The 16,796-nt window shown below is 47.8% G+C and overlaps 1 protein-coding gene across 2 annotated transcripts in view; it reads left to right on the top strand.

The window, feature by feature from the left end:
- SPOCK1 (SPARC (osteonectin), cwcv and kazal like domains proteoglycan 1) overlaps positions 1-16,796 on the top strand; it is a 516,740-nt gene that overhangs the window by 216,609 nt on the left and 283,335 nt on the right. Inside the window, exon 3 of one of the 2 annotated variants that reach the window (XM_047730550.1) lies at positions 11,798-11,806. The exons of the other annotated variant lie outside the window; for it this stretch is intronic. Within the exon in view, the coding sequence (XP_047586506.1) occupies positions 11,798-11,806 (9 nt within the window). The remainder of the gene's footprint in view (positions 1-11,797; positions 11,807-16,796) is intronic. 2 annotated transcript variants of the gene reach the window in all.

The following is a 16,796-nucleotide window of genomic DNA, read 5'->3' as shown; positions in this document are numbered from 1 at the left end:
AGAGAGCCTGTTTTTGTTAAGGATGGAACCTAGACCGTATAAACCTCAAGATGGTAGGGAAAGTCTCCAGCTGCTCCTGGCTTCCTCTATTACACCCTGAGATCGTAATCACCAAGAGAGTCCACAGATGTCTGTCGAACCGGGTAGAATTTGTGTAAATCTTCCTTTAAAATACCTCGTTTTTAACCTTTTGTGACAGAGCACATGTGTAGCCCACAAAGGCAAACAGTATTTGCTTTCTGGCTCTTTAGAGAACAGGTTTGCAGGACCCTCGCTGGGAGGGTGGGCCCTGCCGGGCACAAGGTAGCAGCCCTACACCTCCTATTTTCCTCTCCCCCATCTCTTGCACGGTCTCTCCCCAGATTCTCCCCTGCCTGGGCATTTGGTGCAGTGGGCTTCCATTGCCAAGATCAGCCCCAGAGGCCAGAGCTGGCCTAAAATAAAGATCTGTTCAACATGGAAATGTGTAGCCGTTTTGTGTTGTAGGTATTTTCCCCACCTTTAAATAAAAACTCACTGAGGGGGGCACCTGGGTGGCTCAGTGGGTTAAAGCCTCTGCCTTCAGCTCAGGTCATGGTCCCAGGGTCCTGGGATCGAGCCCCACATTGGGCTCTCTGTTCAGCAGGGAGCCACTTCCCCCTCTCTCTGTCTGCCTCTCTGCCTACTTGTGATCTCTGTCTGTCAAATAAATAAATAAAATCTTTAAAAAAAAAAACTCACTGAGGACCACATGTGCTTAGGGTTACCACAGGTGTGTGTAGCTTTCACCACTTCCTAATAAATAATCACGTTTAAGCTGAGGATTAGTGAAACATTTTTTCTGACAGTTTTTAAACTGGTTATTTATTTTCTTGGAGAAATAGAACCCAGAATGGCATAGTAATGAACTGCCGCTGTTGTTATGGGACTCGTTCACATTACCGGGGGCGGGGGAAGGGGGAGATTTATGTTCCCAGGTACCTTTAAGTTACAAAAGACTTAAGAATAATGGGGTTCTCTAAAGAGCACAGAGACAGTGTTAATAAACCCAAAAGGTCTGGGTTGCTGTGGTTGAGGATGCGGTCATAATTTATTAGAGATTTTCTCCAATTCTACCATTCGGGCATAATTGTTGTGTGGAAGAATGCAAGGATGAGCAGGAAGGCAAGCAAGGACCCCTATCAAATCTGCATCTGGTTTTTAGTAAGGTGGTCCCCCAGTTGGTTCAGGTGTGTGTGTGTGCTCACACAGTGATTGCTTGGGGGCCCCCTGGGGTCAGGTCCAAGGTTACGCTGTAGCAGGGGGGCAGGGAAAGGGGCTCAGTGGTCGGGGATACACTTAGCCAAGTGGTCTCCCTTCTAACATGAATGAGCCCTACCTGCACCTGGTCCAGGCTGTGCGTCTCGTCGACCAGACTCCTGCTTGCTCTTCGGTCCTTCAGCTGCACCCAGCAACCACAAAGAGGTTCAGTGTAATAGCATGTTCCTCCCCTCCCCCCACCCCAGTCCAAGGTGTCTCCTCGGATTTCAGTTCTTCTCCCTTTACCCACCCTCTGGCTTCACCCAGATCCTAGCCCTAGAGGCTCAGCTTCCCTGGGCTTGGCTAAGGGTAGGCCTTTGCTTGCAAAAGAACCAGAAGAAGCCATCATTTTTCCCATCTCAGCTCTCAGTGAACCAGAGTCCCCGCTAGTTGCTGAGGTTTGAGCTGGGGTCAGCAGAGTCTACCCTTGGGGATCGGATGGGCTAGGACTCGGGGAGACTCCCTGCATTCCCGGGCACTGGCTGATCATGGCGTGTGGAAAGAGTGCAGGCTCTGCAGTTGGACAGAGCTGGATTTGGAAGCCTGCTGTGTGACCTTAAACAAGTTAGTTAACCTTTGAGCCTTAACTGTGAAAGGTAGCTGACCTCTCCATCCTTGCGAAGTCCTTGTGAGAACACAGGCATGAGATGCTGTTTTTTTGAAACTGCCCCCCCACCCCCACCCCTTAGAAAATGGCAGGACACCAGCACCTCGCTAGGCCCTGGGTCCTTGTTCTACCACCCCGTGGATCTGTAGCGGAAAATATTCTCACATTGCTTGTGGTCACTCTTCCGGTCACTGTTTCTTTTCCCTTCATGACTCTTCGCAGACTCTTTCATTCTCTTCCCCTCTCCCGGCTCATTCCCCATCCTCCTCACCCTTCCCTGGACCAGGCTGACCAGATACACCATAAATTCAGGGGGCAGCCAAGGCCCTCTGCCCGAATATCCTTCTCCTTTGTTTTCTCAGCTGCTTCGCCAGGGTTTTGCCACCTTAGGCTTGGATCCTTCATTGACTCTGAATGGCGTGCGAGCTGTCACGATCCTCTTGACCTGGCTGTGAAGGCGGGTCCAGGAGTAACTTTTGATGAATGAGCACAGGGAAGAAGACCACCAGGGCACAGAAGCCCTGGTAGGAGGTGGAAGGGGGAAGGGCAGAGGCTCTGAGGAGAAGCCTTGCCTCGATCAAAGCCACCCATGTTTAGGGAACTCCGTCCCCGAGGAGAGGTGGGTGGTGCAGTGGTGAACCTAGCTTTCATGTTTCAGTGGATTCCGAAATAGATTTTCTGGAGGCTCTGCATGGATCCAGAGCGCGAATGGTATAAGGACCTAACATTTCCCAGTCACTTTCTGGCGGTTTTCAGGGCAGGTCTAGTCACATGGAAAACTCTGGAATTTCAGAGACCCTCCTCATAAAGGAGGGAGATTTAGCACAGCATTGCCTGGATCCCTCCTTCAGTCTGGCCCTTGACATTGGTCTGGGCCTTGACACTGCTACGTGGAAAGTGGGCTACGTCATGGCCCCCGAGGAGGCTCCATCCCTACCTGACGCTGGCCAGCTGGGAGGATTGAGCTAGAGATTTCCTGTGGCCCAGACTATGTTGGGAGCCCCTGTGAGCCGAGGATGGCACCTTTAGCAGCTGACTTAGACCCTGACGGCTCTCCCCCAAGCATACAGGTCTGTGTGTATTATCACCTCATTAGGAAGGCATTGCCTCCTCCCTGCCAAGTCTGGTCCTACTGATAGCGGGAGTGCGGGTCCCATCTGGAGGACGCCTGTGGACGGTTGGACGGACTGCAGCGGCGGCCGACAGATAATGAGAAATCCGTCACACGCGCGGGCTGGCTTGCAGCTCTGGATCACATGCATTAAGCTGTGAGTAATGTGATTACTTAAGTGGCATTTTATTTACACTTCTGTGCAGAGCAGCGGCTGCTGCTTTTCCAAAGCCACCATACCCAGATTTCATTTCTTAAAACATCTCCTCAGAGTCAGGATGGCAGGATCAGAAATAGATGGATCCAGAGGACGCTGGCAGTCTGATTTTAAAACTCTTGTCACTGGCTCAGAGCATAGGACACACAGAGGTCAATTAAAAAATAGAGTTACCAGGTTCGGGTGTGTGCTGCGTGCCAGGCATTTTGCATAGACGTCTCAGGTAACCCTTGCAGTCATCCCGATGGAGGAGGCACCCTGGCCCTCATTGTACAGGCGAGGAACCCAGTTTGCAGAGGTTGAATCGCTTGCCCAGAATCGCTTAGGCAATGGCAGTGGAGACATCAAGAGAAGTTACCACTGAAGAGTGTGCCATAGGCTTTTGTGCTCTTGTATGTTTCTGATCGGGAAGCAGAGCCATTGATCTCAGCTCCAAGCTGGGCTAAGAGCTGAATTCCGTGAAAAGAGAGATGTGGGAAAGGAGCCATGAGGCTTTGATGGGCAACCCCAAAATAACCCACATGCGGTATTGTTCCCAAATAATTCCAGCGGGCGGCCCTGACAAGGGGTCTCCGATTCTAGCGGGGGTTTGTGTGTCCTGCTGGTCAGTCAGATGAGGGGTCTGAACCTCGGATGCCTTATTAAATCGAGCTGCAATTTGGGTGAGTTGCTGGAGCTGTCACCACCTCGTGGGTAAAAGTGTGATTTCTGCTGTGAGCCCTGGGCCCTTCAGCGTGTTTCTGCACCAGGGCTATGGGCCATGCACTGGTGAGTGAGCTGAGGGTCACCCCCTGTTAATCCTAGGTCTTTCATTCCCTAATAGGGCAGCCCCAATTCCAGGACAAAGGAACAAGGCGATGGTGACCCTATGTGCCAGCCTACAAACAGGCTCATTATAAGAGTTTGTGGCTCCATTCAGCTGCCTGGCAGTGCCCCAAGTCATTGTCCTTGGTCATGGCAGCCCAGGAAGCTCTTCATTGGTCCTTCCTCTGTCTGGGACATGGGTCCATTTTTCAGCCTAAACTCTTGGTCTCCATGCTGCAGATTTCAGTGCTGTGTGAATTCATGTCCAGATGATTGTACCTCCGTGCCCTAGAGTTTCCCCATCTCTAATGTTACAGCGATGCTGGCCTCGTTTTCCCCATCCTGTAGAACTCGGAATGAATGAATGTGTGAACAGACCAGTGAGTAGACAACACACAAACACATGAAGTCCTTCCTGTCATATTTTTTCAATGGAAAAATAATAAAGTAGAAACAGCTTCGAATTCTCCCAACCACTGATAACCATTCTGATTTTTCTATAGTCCTTTTCTGTGTTTTTCTTTTTTCTTTTTCTTTTTTTCCTGCTTACTCTGAGTTGTGGACACTAGTTGAGGATGTTGAGATACTAGAAAATGCGGCCATGCAGCCGACTGGATGAGAAGGCAAATTTAATGAACAGGATCCAGCATCGCTCCGATGTAGCCATTGTCCTGTCACTGACATGTCGGTGCCATGGCTGCCCCTTCTTCTTGCCCAGGCCTCTGAGGAGGAGGGCTCTGGGCCCCAAGATGGCATAGTTATTGTGTGGATGAAGTAACTACCCTTGCTTCTTTGGCCTTCTTGATTGCTTCTTGGTTTTCTGTATTCTCCTCAAGTCATCGTATGTGATTTCGTCCAGGCATTTCGCCCCCTCTCACGAGAAGGTAACTGAGCCAGAGAACTGGATCTTGGAAATTTTTTCCCTAGAGATGCCATCTCAGTACCTCTGGGCATCATGTAGAAAAGAAAAATCCAACTGGACTCTTTCTTGAATGCTTGTTAGTTATTTCATAGAAAGATTTTTAAAGACCCAGGACATAATTACTGTTTGTGTTCGTATTCGGTCCTTCCATTTGGAAGCAAGAATAAAAATCACAGCAAAAGCGGCAAAAGTAGCTTACTCCTTTGCTCCCTCTTGGATTCCTCTAGTACACTGTAGTCCTTGCTACTCTGTGGAAATTGCTGCCACTTCATTCATATCGAGCTTCCAGGCAGAACTGATTATTGGGCATATGTAGAACCACTAAATTTCATGGCTGGAGGAGACTTGCATTATTATCATCATTCTTGTTATACCCCCAAATAATAAATGTAGAAAAGAGCGTAAAAATTAAGGTGCTAAGATGGCTTCTGCCAGCTAAGTGTTCCTCCACCAGAAATAAAGTGCGTTGAATGTGTGGTTTGTTACCATGTAAGTGAGCTCACTTTTTAAAAAGATGTTTTTAATCAATTTATTTGAGAGAGAGAGAAAGAGAGAGAGAGAGCCTGAGTGGTGGGGGGAGGGGCAGAGGGAGAAGCAGGCTCCCCACTGAGCCAGGAGCCCAACACAGGACTCGTGATCCCAGGCCCCTGGGATCATGACCTGAGCCAAAAGCAGATACTTAACTGACTGAGCCACCCGGGCGTTCCTAACTGATTCCACGTGATAATTTTGATCTGGAGGGTTCTGACTTTAAAGAATAGGTAGAAGAACTGATGGTTCACCTCTCTCCCTATCCCTGTCCCCTGCAAACTAGAGTGAAACCTTTTGAAAGTTGAGGGAGAGCCTTAACTCATATCACTGACTGAGAGTTGGGAGGGGGCATCCAGTTCCCAGAGCACAGTCACACGGCATGGCCTGTGTTCTCAGGAAGCTCACCTCCAAAGGTAAAAGACGTGATGCTGGCAGTGAGTCTCTGTAGGATGGAGAGAAGGGCAAGCATGCAGACCAGCTGGTTTCTGTTGGGGTCTGTGATGACTGCCATGTCCTTGGCAGGTGGCTGGTGTCTCTCAGTTGATGAGATTGAGAGAGCCTGGGTGTGAGCTGGCTTTCGGCCCTGGGGTGGCATGCCCACAGGCCAGCGTGGCTCCCCTAGACCTGGTGTCATTGCTCAGCCTTCCAGCTAGAGTAGACAGGCTGCAGTGGGGCCGGTGGCCAGCCAAAGTAGCTGCAGAGCTTCCTAGTCCCAGACGAAGGGACGAGTGGAGCAGTGTGGTGATGGCTGTCTGGGGAGATCCTGAGCAAAGCCGGCTTATGTCTCTGGTGTCTTGTCTCTGTGGCTTCACGTGGGTTCACGGTTACTGCCTTTTGCCTGAGTCGATGGCTGTTGCCACGAAGACTCGTGCTCCTTGGCGCCGCACCTGCTGGTTCGCTTGCCTGCAGTGCCCCTTCCATCCCGGGGTGTGTTCTTTGCCTGGAACCCCACTCGCCTGTCCAGACCCAGCTTGAGACCCACCGCCTCAGGAGAGTCTGTTCAGGTTTCCGGGAATAATGAGTGGCTTCCTCTTCTGTATTCCTGTAGCTTTCACGATTATAATAATTCTTATCGAAATCACCACACTACCAGGTAATACTTGGCTTCATGTGCTTGTGTGGCTGCCTCTCTCTCCCCTGGTCGGGCTGTGGGCGTCCTGCGGGCAAGGGCTGGCTGTTGCTCCTCCTTGTTCTCTAGCACAAGGGCAGGTAGGTAGTAAACGTTGCGTGAATGATGACAGTGAACATGCAGAATAGACTTCTTCACTGGTGTCCTTGGTTTCACGTGGACTCCCTCTCATTTGTCCCCCCACCCCCACCCCCCAGTGAGGCCAACTTGCCTCATCAAACACCAGTTTGATGGGGTTCCCCTCTAAGTGTGCCCTCTAGTGGTTCCTCAGTGCCTTGAAGTCGGCCTCTCTCCTCAGGCTTTGAGGCCCTCCAGCCTCTGGCCCCAACTTCTTTTGCAGCTTCCGCTTCAGTTTGTCTCTGTGGGCGCTCCAGGCGCTAAGCTAGAGCGTGGCCAGATGGTAGCAGTTTCCCTGGAGAGGAACAGGACCGATCCATGTTCATGGAACAGGACTCCACGTGGGTCCCACAAAAGAGGGGGCTGGACCCCTGTTAGGGGACTCAGTGCATGTTGCCCTTGGTATGAGGACAGCTGTCTTGTGGCTTCTGGGTCCTCCATCCTGTCCCCTGCCATCAGTACATCATCTCTGGGACGCAGAGGTCCAGTGAGCAGCTTCCCAAGAGGGGAGCCTGGCTGTGGCGCTTGGTGTGGTCCTCTGAGTCTCCCGCTCTACCTGGCATCTTTTTGATAGTGCGGGGCAGGGTGGTGGTGGGGAGAGCCCTCGTTCCACCCACCACAGAGCTGTGGAAGTGCTGGTTGAGTGAGAAGAAAGGTGCCTTCTCTATAACGGTGTTCATTGAGCCCAGCAGCTGTGCAGCGTGGGTGCTGTGGGGTTCCTCACTTTCAGAGGGTTGTTCTGGTTTTAGCAATGGCTGTAACCTCAGAGAGGCCTCACACTCCCCCTTCTCCATGGGAAGCCTTGTTGGTGATCGTCGAGGTAAACTGTTGCTCAGGAGCATGGATCCAGTTTTGGCAGGCTTGACTGCTCTGATTACCACTTACCATGTGGGGATGTCACTTCAGAAGTTGTGACTATCACACGAGCACTCACAGATCCTGATGCCGACACCATTGGCTGGAAGTGGACAAAAAACATTGACCAGTATATTGCTGGGGCTTTTTTTTTTTTTTTTTTTTTTTTTTTTTTTTTGCTGGGGGTGGGTATCTGCTGTGTAAGTGGTCCAAGGGCCAGAGCCTTGGGACACAGAGGAGGGTGGGCAGGGAGGCTGCTGGGACACTTGGGGACACCGTGAAGGGAGTCTTTATTGCTACACCTCCCAGATGTTCCCTCGAAGAGAAGAGGCTGAATGGCAGGGCTGGGAGGAACTGTAGCAGGCCTAACTGTACAGCTAATGAAAATTTCATGCAAAGTCTGTACCCATAGCTTCCCAGAGAGATGGCTGGTGCCAAAGCCACCGCTTCCGCCATGCTGTGCCTTGATGTTGTGATGGATACTTCTCTTTGAACTGGGCCCCAGGGAGTGCTGGCAGCAGGCAGGTGTGAGTGCTCCATCCAGAGCACACAAAAACAGGACTTCTGAGGCTGCTTTGTCAGGGCTGATGGCCATGGTTCCGAAACCCTGGCTGCCATCTTGGGTGGGGGTGGATCAGGGACTGAGGGCGTCTTCCCTGCTTTCTTGGATCCAGGTGCATGACAGATGGATTTGAACTCTGATCTCACAAAGACCCTGTGAGGCAGGTCTTTACACTCCCCCATTTCACAGATGGGAGAGCTGAGGCTTCAGATACACATGGGTCATGGCAGCAATAGAGAAACCTTTTAGGAGGCCAGTGGTCTACGTGCTCCTCTCCCATTTGTTGGTTTCTCTTGGTGGCATCTTCCCAGCCCCATTTCCTCTCTCCAGGGTCTCCAACCTGCACAGGCCCCTTCATATGGGGCCACTGAGGTGGCATCAAGTGATGGTTAGAGCATGATTTTCAAAGTCAGGCAAAAGTGTTCCAGTCCTCTTGTGCTTCTTACTTGCTGCATGATCTTGTGTAGTCATTTGCCCTTTCTGAGCTTCCATCTCCCCAGCTACATCTCAGCGGTCCTGATGGTGCCTGTCTCAGTGGGCTGTTGTAAGGGTTTGTCGGAGTAAAACAAAGGGCTTAGCACAGTGCCTGGGACATTATGGCCATTGACACATGATAGCTACTATTATTAGTGCATGATTATTATTAAGACTTTGATTTCTTGGGTTTGATTTCCGCCACCTCATGTGAACTTTAATTTGCTCTGAGGCCTGACTTCCGGCACAGCTGCGGTGAGCTGAGTCACGAAGGCTAGTGGTTCCTTGGGGTGACTCAGGCATGAGTAGATGTGGGGTGAGGGTGCTGGACAGAGCTCCACCTGCAGGTCTCCTGTACAGCTTGGTCAACCCTTCTAAGACCTTTCAGCATCACCCCACTAGTCCCAGGTTTCCATTTCCGTGCCCTTCCCCCCTTTGTCCCCCTGCCCTTGAAATCACTGCTAAAGGAAGGGAGAGGGGAGGAGTCCATCCTGAAGCCTGGGTTCTTGCTTGGGTAACTGGCAGACAGAAGCGCTGTGTGTGGAACTGGGGAAGCCGTGAGGGGTTAGCCTGAGAATGGAAGAGACAGCTCTGGAAAGCTCTGGAAGCTTTTGGTGGGGTGCACCTGATTTTCTACCCTTGATGGGCCTGGTCATTCCTGGGTCACCCTTCATTTCCTGCAATTGAGTTGATCTGTGACTTCCTTTAGCCAATGAGGGCTAAATATTAGGATCATCTGGGGAACTTAAACAAACAAAAAACCCAGAACACTGTGGAGGCCACAGTCCAGACCAGTGAAGGAAGGAGCTTGTCCTGGCTGAGGCATCCATGTTTGGAATGCCCTCCGGTGACCCAGCAATCAGCCGAGGGTGACAACCCCTGCTTTGCCCAGGTCCCTCTGAGAGCACCGCCAGTGCAGGATGGGTGGGGAGGAAGGAGCCCATGGTAGTTAAGAGCTGTATCTTATACTCTAAAAGGTAGTGTCTGGATATTGATGGAGATCGCCCGCCTGGGGTGTGGCAGGAGTGGCCTTTGCAGAAAAAGGGCAGAATCTATTTAACTTGGAATCTGTGCCACTTGGACAAGGCTGGGCCTCATACCATTGTAACTGGGATGTTGTTTGTAGTAAAGGCTCACATGCTACAAGGTTATAGGGGCCTTGGTTGGTGTGTCAACGAGACAGACACTTTCTGGATGTCTGCATCGGTTTTCTCCATGTAGTTATGACACCAAAATTTTGCCTGTTCACAGCATGCCCAATTCCTTTCTCAGGATATAGTTATTCATGATTGGAACTTTAATTTACATGTTATATGTAATACTTAATAATGGTTCAAAACTCACTGGATACACAAAACAGCTTTCTGGTGTATCTTTTTTCTTTCTTTTTTTTTAAAGACAGGGTCACTGGATCTTAGAGAATCTAAGCCTGACCTTTAAACAGAGACGTGCCTGGAAGTCAAGTTTTCACATTTCACTAAATTTGTCTTTTTCTCAGCCACTGTTCATATGTGACATGCATTTAATAAAATCACATGCATTTAAAATATTACATAATTATTGTTCCTGGGTATGCTTCATCTCCCCGCACTCATTGGTAAAATTCAAATGCACAAGAAGTCACATTATGGAAACTTTAAGCATATTACAGTTAATTCTTGAACAACGTGGGCTTGAACTGTGTGAGTCCACTTGTGCATGGATTTTTTTTTTTTGATAAAGTACAGTCCTATAAATATATCTTCTCAAGATTATCTTCCCATTTTTTTCTCGAGCTTCATTGTAAGAACATTGTTTCTCATACATGGTAACATACAGAATATGTGTTAACTGTTCATGAACTCAGTAAGGCTTCTGATCAATAGTAGGCTATTAGCAATTATATTTTGAGGAGTTGGATTTTCAACTGCATCGGGGTTTGGCTCCCCTCACCCCCAGAGTTGTTGAAGGGTTGACTGTATTTCCACAAAAAACCATTTTTCTCCATGTTCCTGGGACGTCTCAGTACTCCAAACCACTGGTAGTGGACACCAAAGTGTACCTCTTTTATTTATTAATTGTCTGTGTCTGACAATATCGCAGGTACTTGGTCACGTTAACACCCGTCCATGACCTGTCCTTTGAGGTGGGTGCGGTGTCTGGTTCTGTAGCAAGATAAGAGGAAGATAAGGGAAGCTGAGGGGCTGGTACAAGGCCAGTGAGTGCTGGAGGCAGAATGTAAACCTCTATCTGCTTTGGGGCCTGAAGTATCCTGCCTATCCTGTCTCCCAGGCCTTTGCCTCCATAGTTCCTGCCGTTTCTCTCCTCCGGGCTATTCGGATCAAGGGATCCACGCTCCTGGTTAGCAGAGGCATTTTGGTAATAAGGCTAATAACGTCTGGGAGATGGATGGCTTTGAATGAGGGGAGACACCCCTAGTCTTGGTCAGAGTACACTTGGGGCTTCACACACCCATTTCTATTCCCAGAACAATAACCATGTGTAGATCATACTTTTGGGTGGAATCTCTCTGAGAAACGAACAAGTCAGCAGGTCACTCCCCCTGACCTCAGCTTGGATGGATGGATAGGGAGACATGCAAAGTCTTGAAGAACTCTGTGGTGGTGGTAATCCTTTAATTGGCAGGAGACGCCATGACGATCTTACTCATTTTACTTATTTCTAAGACCCACATTCAAGTCTTTCTCAGGTCTTAGACCCCTTCGAGCTATTTTGGAGCTACAAGGCAAAACAGTTTCTTTGCAGACATGTAGAAGGTCTGTTATTTGTGGTCTCTGATGTCCTCTCCGAAATTTTACTGAGTTTCATCCTTTGCACCGATGTCACAGGAAATTATTCACTTAAAATTCTCATAGATAGTTATCATGATGGGGTGTTGAGATATAATCATGATTTTGCTAGCTGTTCTACCATAAGGACATGAGTCACTAGTGCACACTCAGATCCCTCCCCACTTGTGTTATTCTGTTCGATAACCTCATGTTTTTTTTCCCACAAACTTAATGAACAATGGAACTTTTTCAAGGGTATGATGGTCTGTGACTTGACGGAAAATACCTGCCAATGACCTTTCTAATGTTATGATGATATGAAAATTTGATGCAATTTTTGAAAATGTTTACATTCCTTCTGATTGTTTGATGTGATTCTTTTATTTTTTTTTTCTCATTTATAATGCTTTCGTACTCAGGAAGTTGAGGTAGGTTTTTGACTTTTCAACTGTATGTAGACATAGCTTCCCCATAGTTGCCAAATAAAATGTAAATTTCATTCTTAATCCTAAATCTCAGTGGTAAATATTTGTTTTACTTCAGTGAACCAGCACAGCACACATTTATTTCTCATTGGTTTATCCAGGAGATGCAATTCATCAAACGCATATAAACAGTCCATTTGCTGCTTTATCTTTTCTCATTAGTTATAGTACAAGTATGATTGTCAGTTATTATCTGTGTTTTACTGGTGTGTTATTTATTGAAAGAGCAGAGCAACTGACATGGTTATTTTCTAAATCATTTTGTCTAGGGCCTGCAGGACTTTACACCAAATGTCAGACCAATTTATCAAAGACTCGCTCTATTCAGGAAGAAAGTGATTTAGAGTGTCTCTATACACATAGACCCACCTGTATTTACACGCTTACTGGTAACCGTTGGGGGAATTTTGCAGGAATACAAAGATGTTAAAGCTGAAACACCTTACTTCTATTTTATACAATTTGGGTAGGATTTATTGGGTGCTTCTGAGTGATGCCTTGGGGAATATGCAGGTGAGTAAGATCTTCCTTCCCTGCTCAGAGGTAGCCGAGGCTCTGGTGTGTGGGAGTGATATATTAACACGGAATTGGATTCATGCACACAGCTCCCAGTCCATTGTGTACACAGTTCTCAAGAGTGGGGTCTGTGGAGGGAGGCCTGGTGGGACCTCGAGTCCCTGCCCAAGCTGGGCCACTTGTGTGAGCCGCTTCCTTCAGAAGGACTGGATTCCCACTGGGTGGGGGTTTTCGCCTGGGATGGGCAGCATGAGCCTGGTGGAGAGGAGACTGGGAGCGCAATGCTGGCCCAAAGATAGAACCAGAAACAGCTCAGTGATAAGGTTCTTGAGCAGGAAGCCAGCTCCCTTCCCAGTAAGTAAACAGAATGTTTGGTACCTCCCAGTGGCTGGATTAGTACACATTTCCATGGCACACCAATTAAAATTCCAGTCAAATGTCGAATTACACAGCCGATGCACTTAAATAACGTCATCTGGAAATCTCACTTTTCCTGTGACTTCTGTTACATTTTAGAGACGCTCTTTCCACCTGCCAACCAGCCCTTCTTCCTATTCTCCCCAGTCAAGTAGTGTGAAAATTAACCCAACTACTTTGCACTGAATCCTTCTGAGAGTGGTTTGCTCACAGTCCCTGAATGGATCGCTTTGTAAAGGTTTTGGGTTCTGTAAAGGGGGATGCCCTCTACCCAGGATCTGCAAACTGGACTTTACCTGACCACGAAGGGCTGTGCTTTTCCTCTTGGCATTTACCTGGTGAAGGCCACAGATGACTCAGTGGGGGCCATCTGCCTTTGCCTCACCTTCCTTCCTTCTGTTGGTGTCCCTATGGCCCACTCCTGCTTGAGACAAGTGAGGCTCCCATTTATTTTCCAGGCTGGGAGTCTCAGGTAATCTCCAGATGGAACTGCAGCTTCACATTCAGCTTCCCTGAAATATGTATGAAGCAGAAGTGATCTGTTCCGTGAGAGTTAAGGGTCTTTGATCTATAATATCTGGAGCTGTAAGGTAGCTAATGAATGATATCATCATGTTGGGAGGTGAAAGTAAGGCAGTTAGGTTTCAAAATCGGTCTCCATTTTGTTCTGCCTCCCCATCGCCTCCTCAGAGTCTGTTTTGACATTCTGTGGGGCTGTAATTAGCACCGCTGGAAAAGCAAATCCCTGGGGAATATTTGAGCTAAATTGCATCTGCCATTTTGGGGCTCTGGGGCAATGTGAGAAAAATTCAGGTGCCCATTCAAATGGGATGAAACCAGAGGTTTTTTCCAATTGGTTATGCTCGTCCATGATGAACAGACGTAATCACTCAAATTATATCAGAAATATATATCTATATCTATCTCCATCATTTCATGTTAGGGAGGCTTAAAGACTTTATTGGAAGATGAATTACAGAACAGGATAATTGTATACTAATTGTGTAATAATATGCAATAGTGTTCTATATATGTATTTTGAACGGACTTCCCTTTCCCGTGACTGTTTATCAAAACAGTATCTCTAAATTGGTAAAAAACCCAGAGTTAAATTTCTCAGCACTAGTCACTGGCTGAGAGTACTTTAAAAGGATTTTTCCTTTTTCTGGGTTAGTAGGATATTTAACTAGTGAAATCAATGGAGAAATATGTCATTTTCTGTCTTGATCAGCTGCAGAGGATTAAATAATTGGGGCTATAATCTTTCCCAGGCTCTGATTCTGTCTCTACCACCAGGACCACAACTCCTTCTTTCTCATCCTACATGGGTCATGATGTGTCACTTTCTTACTATAATTTTTTATGTGGACTTTTCATGCTTTCTTACAAAGGCTTTATCCTGCCTTGAAATATTTCATGATTTTGGACATAAGTCAATGGGCTCAAGTTGGAGACTGCTTCAGTTTCTAGGTTCTTACAGATTTTCACAGTCCCTGAAGAGTTGGGTAATTTTCATGTATGAAGTGGGGTAGTAAAATGGAATCAGCCTTTCCTCCTCTGGCGTTAGACTTTGGAGGAAGACTATTCTCAGTCCTGTCCAGTAGAGGCCTGACATTATTTTACACAGTGGGCTCCATGAAATATACATGCGTAGTAACACTGCCATCTTTCATTCTTTAGTCTGTATAATGCACTGAGTTACTGAATTTAATAAACGACTGTATTTAGATAGGAGTCTTTCTACTGAAGTTTATGTTTTAAAAATTAACCCTTGCTGTGGTCCTTGCAAGTCATTTTTAAAAGCCTCATCACTAGATGATAAAAGAACCAGTGAAGAGGCCGTCTCCATTGCATACACCTCTCCTGGCATGTTTGTGGGACTTAAGTGGTGTGCCTTCCCCCACAGGCTGAATGCCAGCAGGTCACCACGTTTTTGGGCCAGAAGGAAGATGAGAGATCAGGGGCCTTCAAGTCCTGCATTGTGAGAGTATCCGGAAGGGGCCCGTGCATCAGGAGCACACTTGGGTGCAGTGCAGAATTGGGGTGGTACGGGGATAAGGATAGTACTTGCCAGCGTGGGAGTTGTAGCTCAAGAAAACTGGCACTGCTGTCCCCAGCACAGGAGGTCCTGGGTCTGTTTTAGGACAACATACAGAGAATGTAGCTCTATCGATTTAGATAGAAAATAAGAAATGAGTTGGGGAGGTAGCTCTCCTCCTTGCCCCCACCTCCAGTCTTGGGACCTGGAGAAGTGACCAGCCCTGATATTGATGGAGTGTTGGTTCAGTACCCCCAGACGGCTGTCCTAATGTGCGCTGAGCATCCGGATATGGGGACTTCTGATATGAGCACATGGTCAGGAGATGCAGGTCTAGAAGTGGCATTCTTCTGTCTGTGGCTTTTTCCAATTGAGTGGAGATTCTGTCTCCCTGAGCATTCCCGCACACATGGAGGGGATGGATGGAGACAGCCCCTACCTGCTTGGACTTGCCTTGTGTGCAGGTCAGTCATACTTGGCAGGTACGGTGTGACAGGGTGCTCTTTGTGCCTGGACATCTCAGCCTCCAATTGACTGCAGCTGTGCCCCCTCCCCAGGGCTCCCTGACCATCCCCCAGGTGGGCTCTGGTTCTAGCGTGCTTCCCACATGTTCATGATCTTGGCCTCCGGTAGGGGTTTCTCTTAGCTCTAGCCAAAGAGTGGCACTCAAGGTTTTACCTGCTCCTGGCTCATTGGTTTTTGCTTAGGCCATCCACTTTGCTAAAGCTGAGCAAAAAGCAGTCAGATGCAAGGAATTGTTCTCGCTGACTGCTGACTGGCCTTGCTGGGCCAGGGGCTGCTTGAAGGACTCACTTTGCATAAGGAGCGCTCACTCAAGGTGCACTTCCGCATCTGGCAGCAATTAGGTGGTATTATTACCTTTGCAATCAGCTTAAATTATTCTAATGCAGGTACCTGCTTTTATGACTGAAAGGCTTTGTGTTTGAAATTGGGTTTTTTATCCCCCCCCAAGAAATTTGTAAAAATGGCCATTGTAGTTAACCTGGAAAAGTGACTGGGGGCCCAGAAGCGTGCTTCGCATGCCAGCCAGGTTCTAAAGTTGGTGGAAATCATTAGGGAATGTTCACCTCTTGAGACTTGCTCAAACCTTTCCTTGACATCAAAGGGAATGTGGCATGGGAAATTAAAGTAAAGGGACTTGTCTTTGGCTCCAGTCCTTTCCTGTCAGACACACATCCTAAGCTTCCAAGGACTTCCATGTTTCAGAACAGCATGTTCAAGTAGAAAATATTTCACAAGATTCCACATTGCCATTGTACAGGAAGCTGGCCTCTGTATGTGGAGGGCATATTGACGGACCATAGCTGGAAGGATTGATTTTTTTTTTCTCCATTGGTGAGGATGGGTTCTTCCTGGATTAATTCTTCCCATGTCCTCGTGAACAGAATGGGTGGATAACACAGTTGTGTCTAGGGCTGAGAGCCCATTGGCCATCCAACTAAGAAATTGGGTGCTAAATTTTTCCCACGTACTGTCCAGTCCTTAACTTATTTAATACTATCTGTTGAGTCTCAGGCCATGCAGTTTGAAAGATTAGGATTGTATTTAAAATCATAGGGGGACAGAGATATGGCAGAGGGCTTGTCTGTAATGTTCTCCATGACATTTCATGGTGTGGCCCTTGGAGACTTCCTAACCAGATGGGTGAGGAGGTCATTTATGCCATAGCATTAAAGCCAGAGCAAAGTGGGCCAATTCCATGGAGTTAAAAATAATTTAATGCTGAATCCCCAGGATCCAGAGGAAACGGTTCATGTTTATTCATGCTCTGGAAAATGGAATCACTGCCCAAGAAGCAATATGTTATGATTTTACTCCAAATCCAGTTTGCTAAAATCTGTTTAAGGGCTTAGGTGAACTCAACAAGGATATAATAAGGCCAGGTAATTGAACAACACAGAGACCGATAAAATTCACGGGAGATCATGTCGGAGATAAACT

This window comes from Lutra lutra, chromosome 5, assembly GCF_902655055.1.
Source record: "Lutra lutra chromosome 5, mLutLut1.2, whole genome shotgun sequence".
Lineage (NCBI taxonomy): Eukaryota > Metazoa > Chordata > Mammalia > Carnivora > Mustelidae > Lutra > Lutra lutra.
The sequence above is the reverse complement of the archived record's forward strand: the minus strand, read 5'-3'. Positions and strand labels throughout refer to the sequence as shown.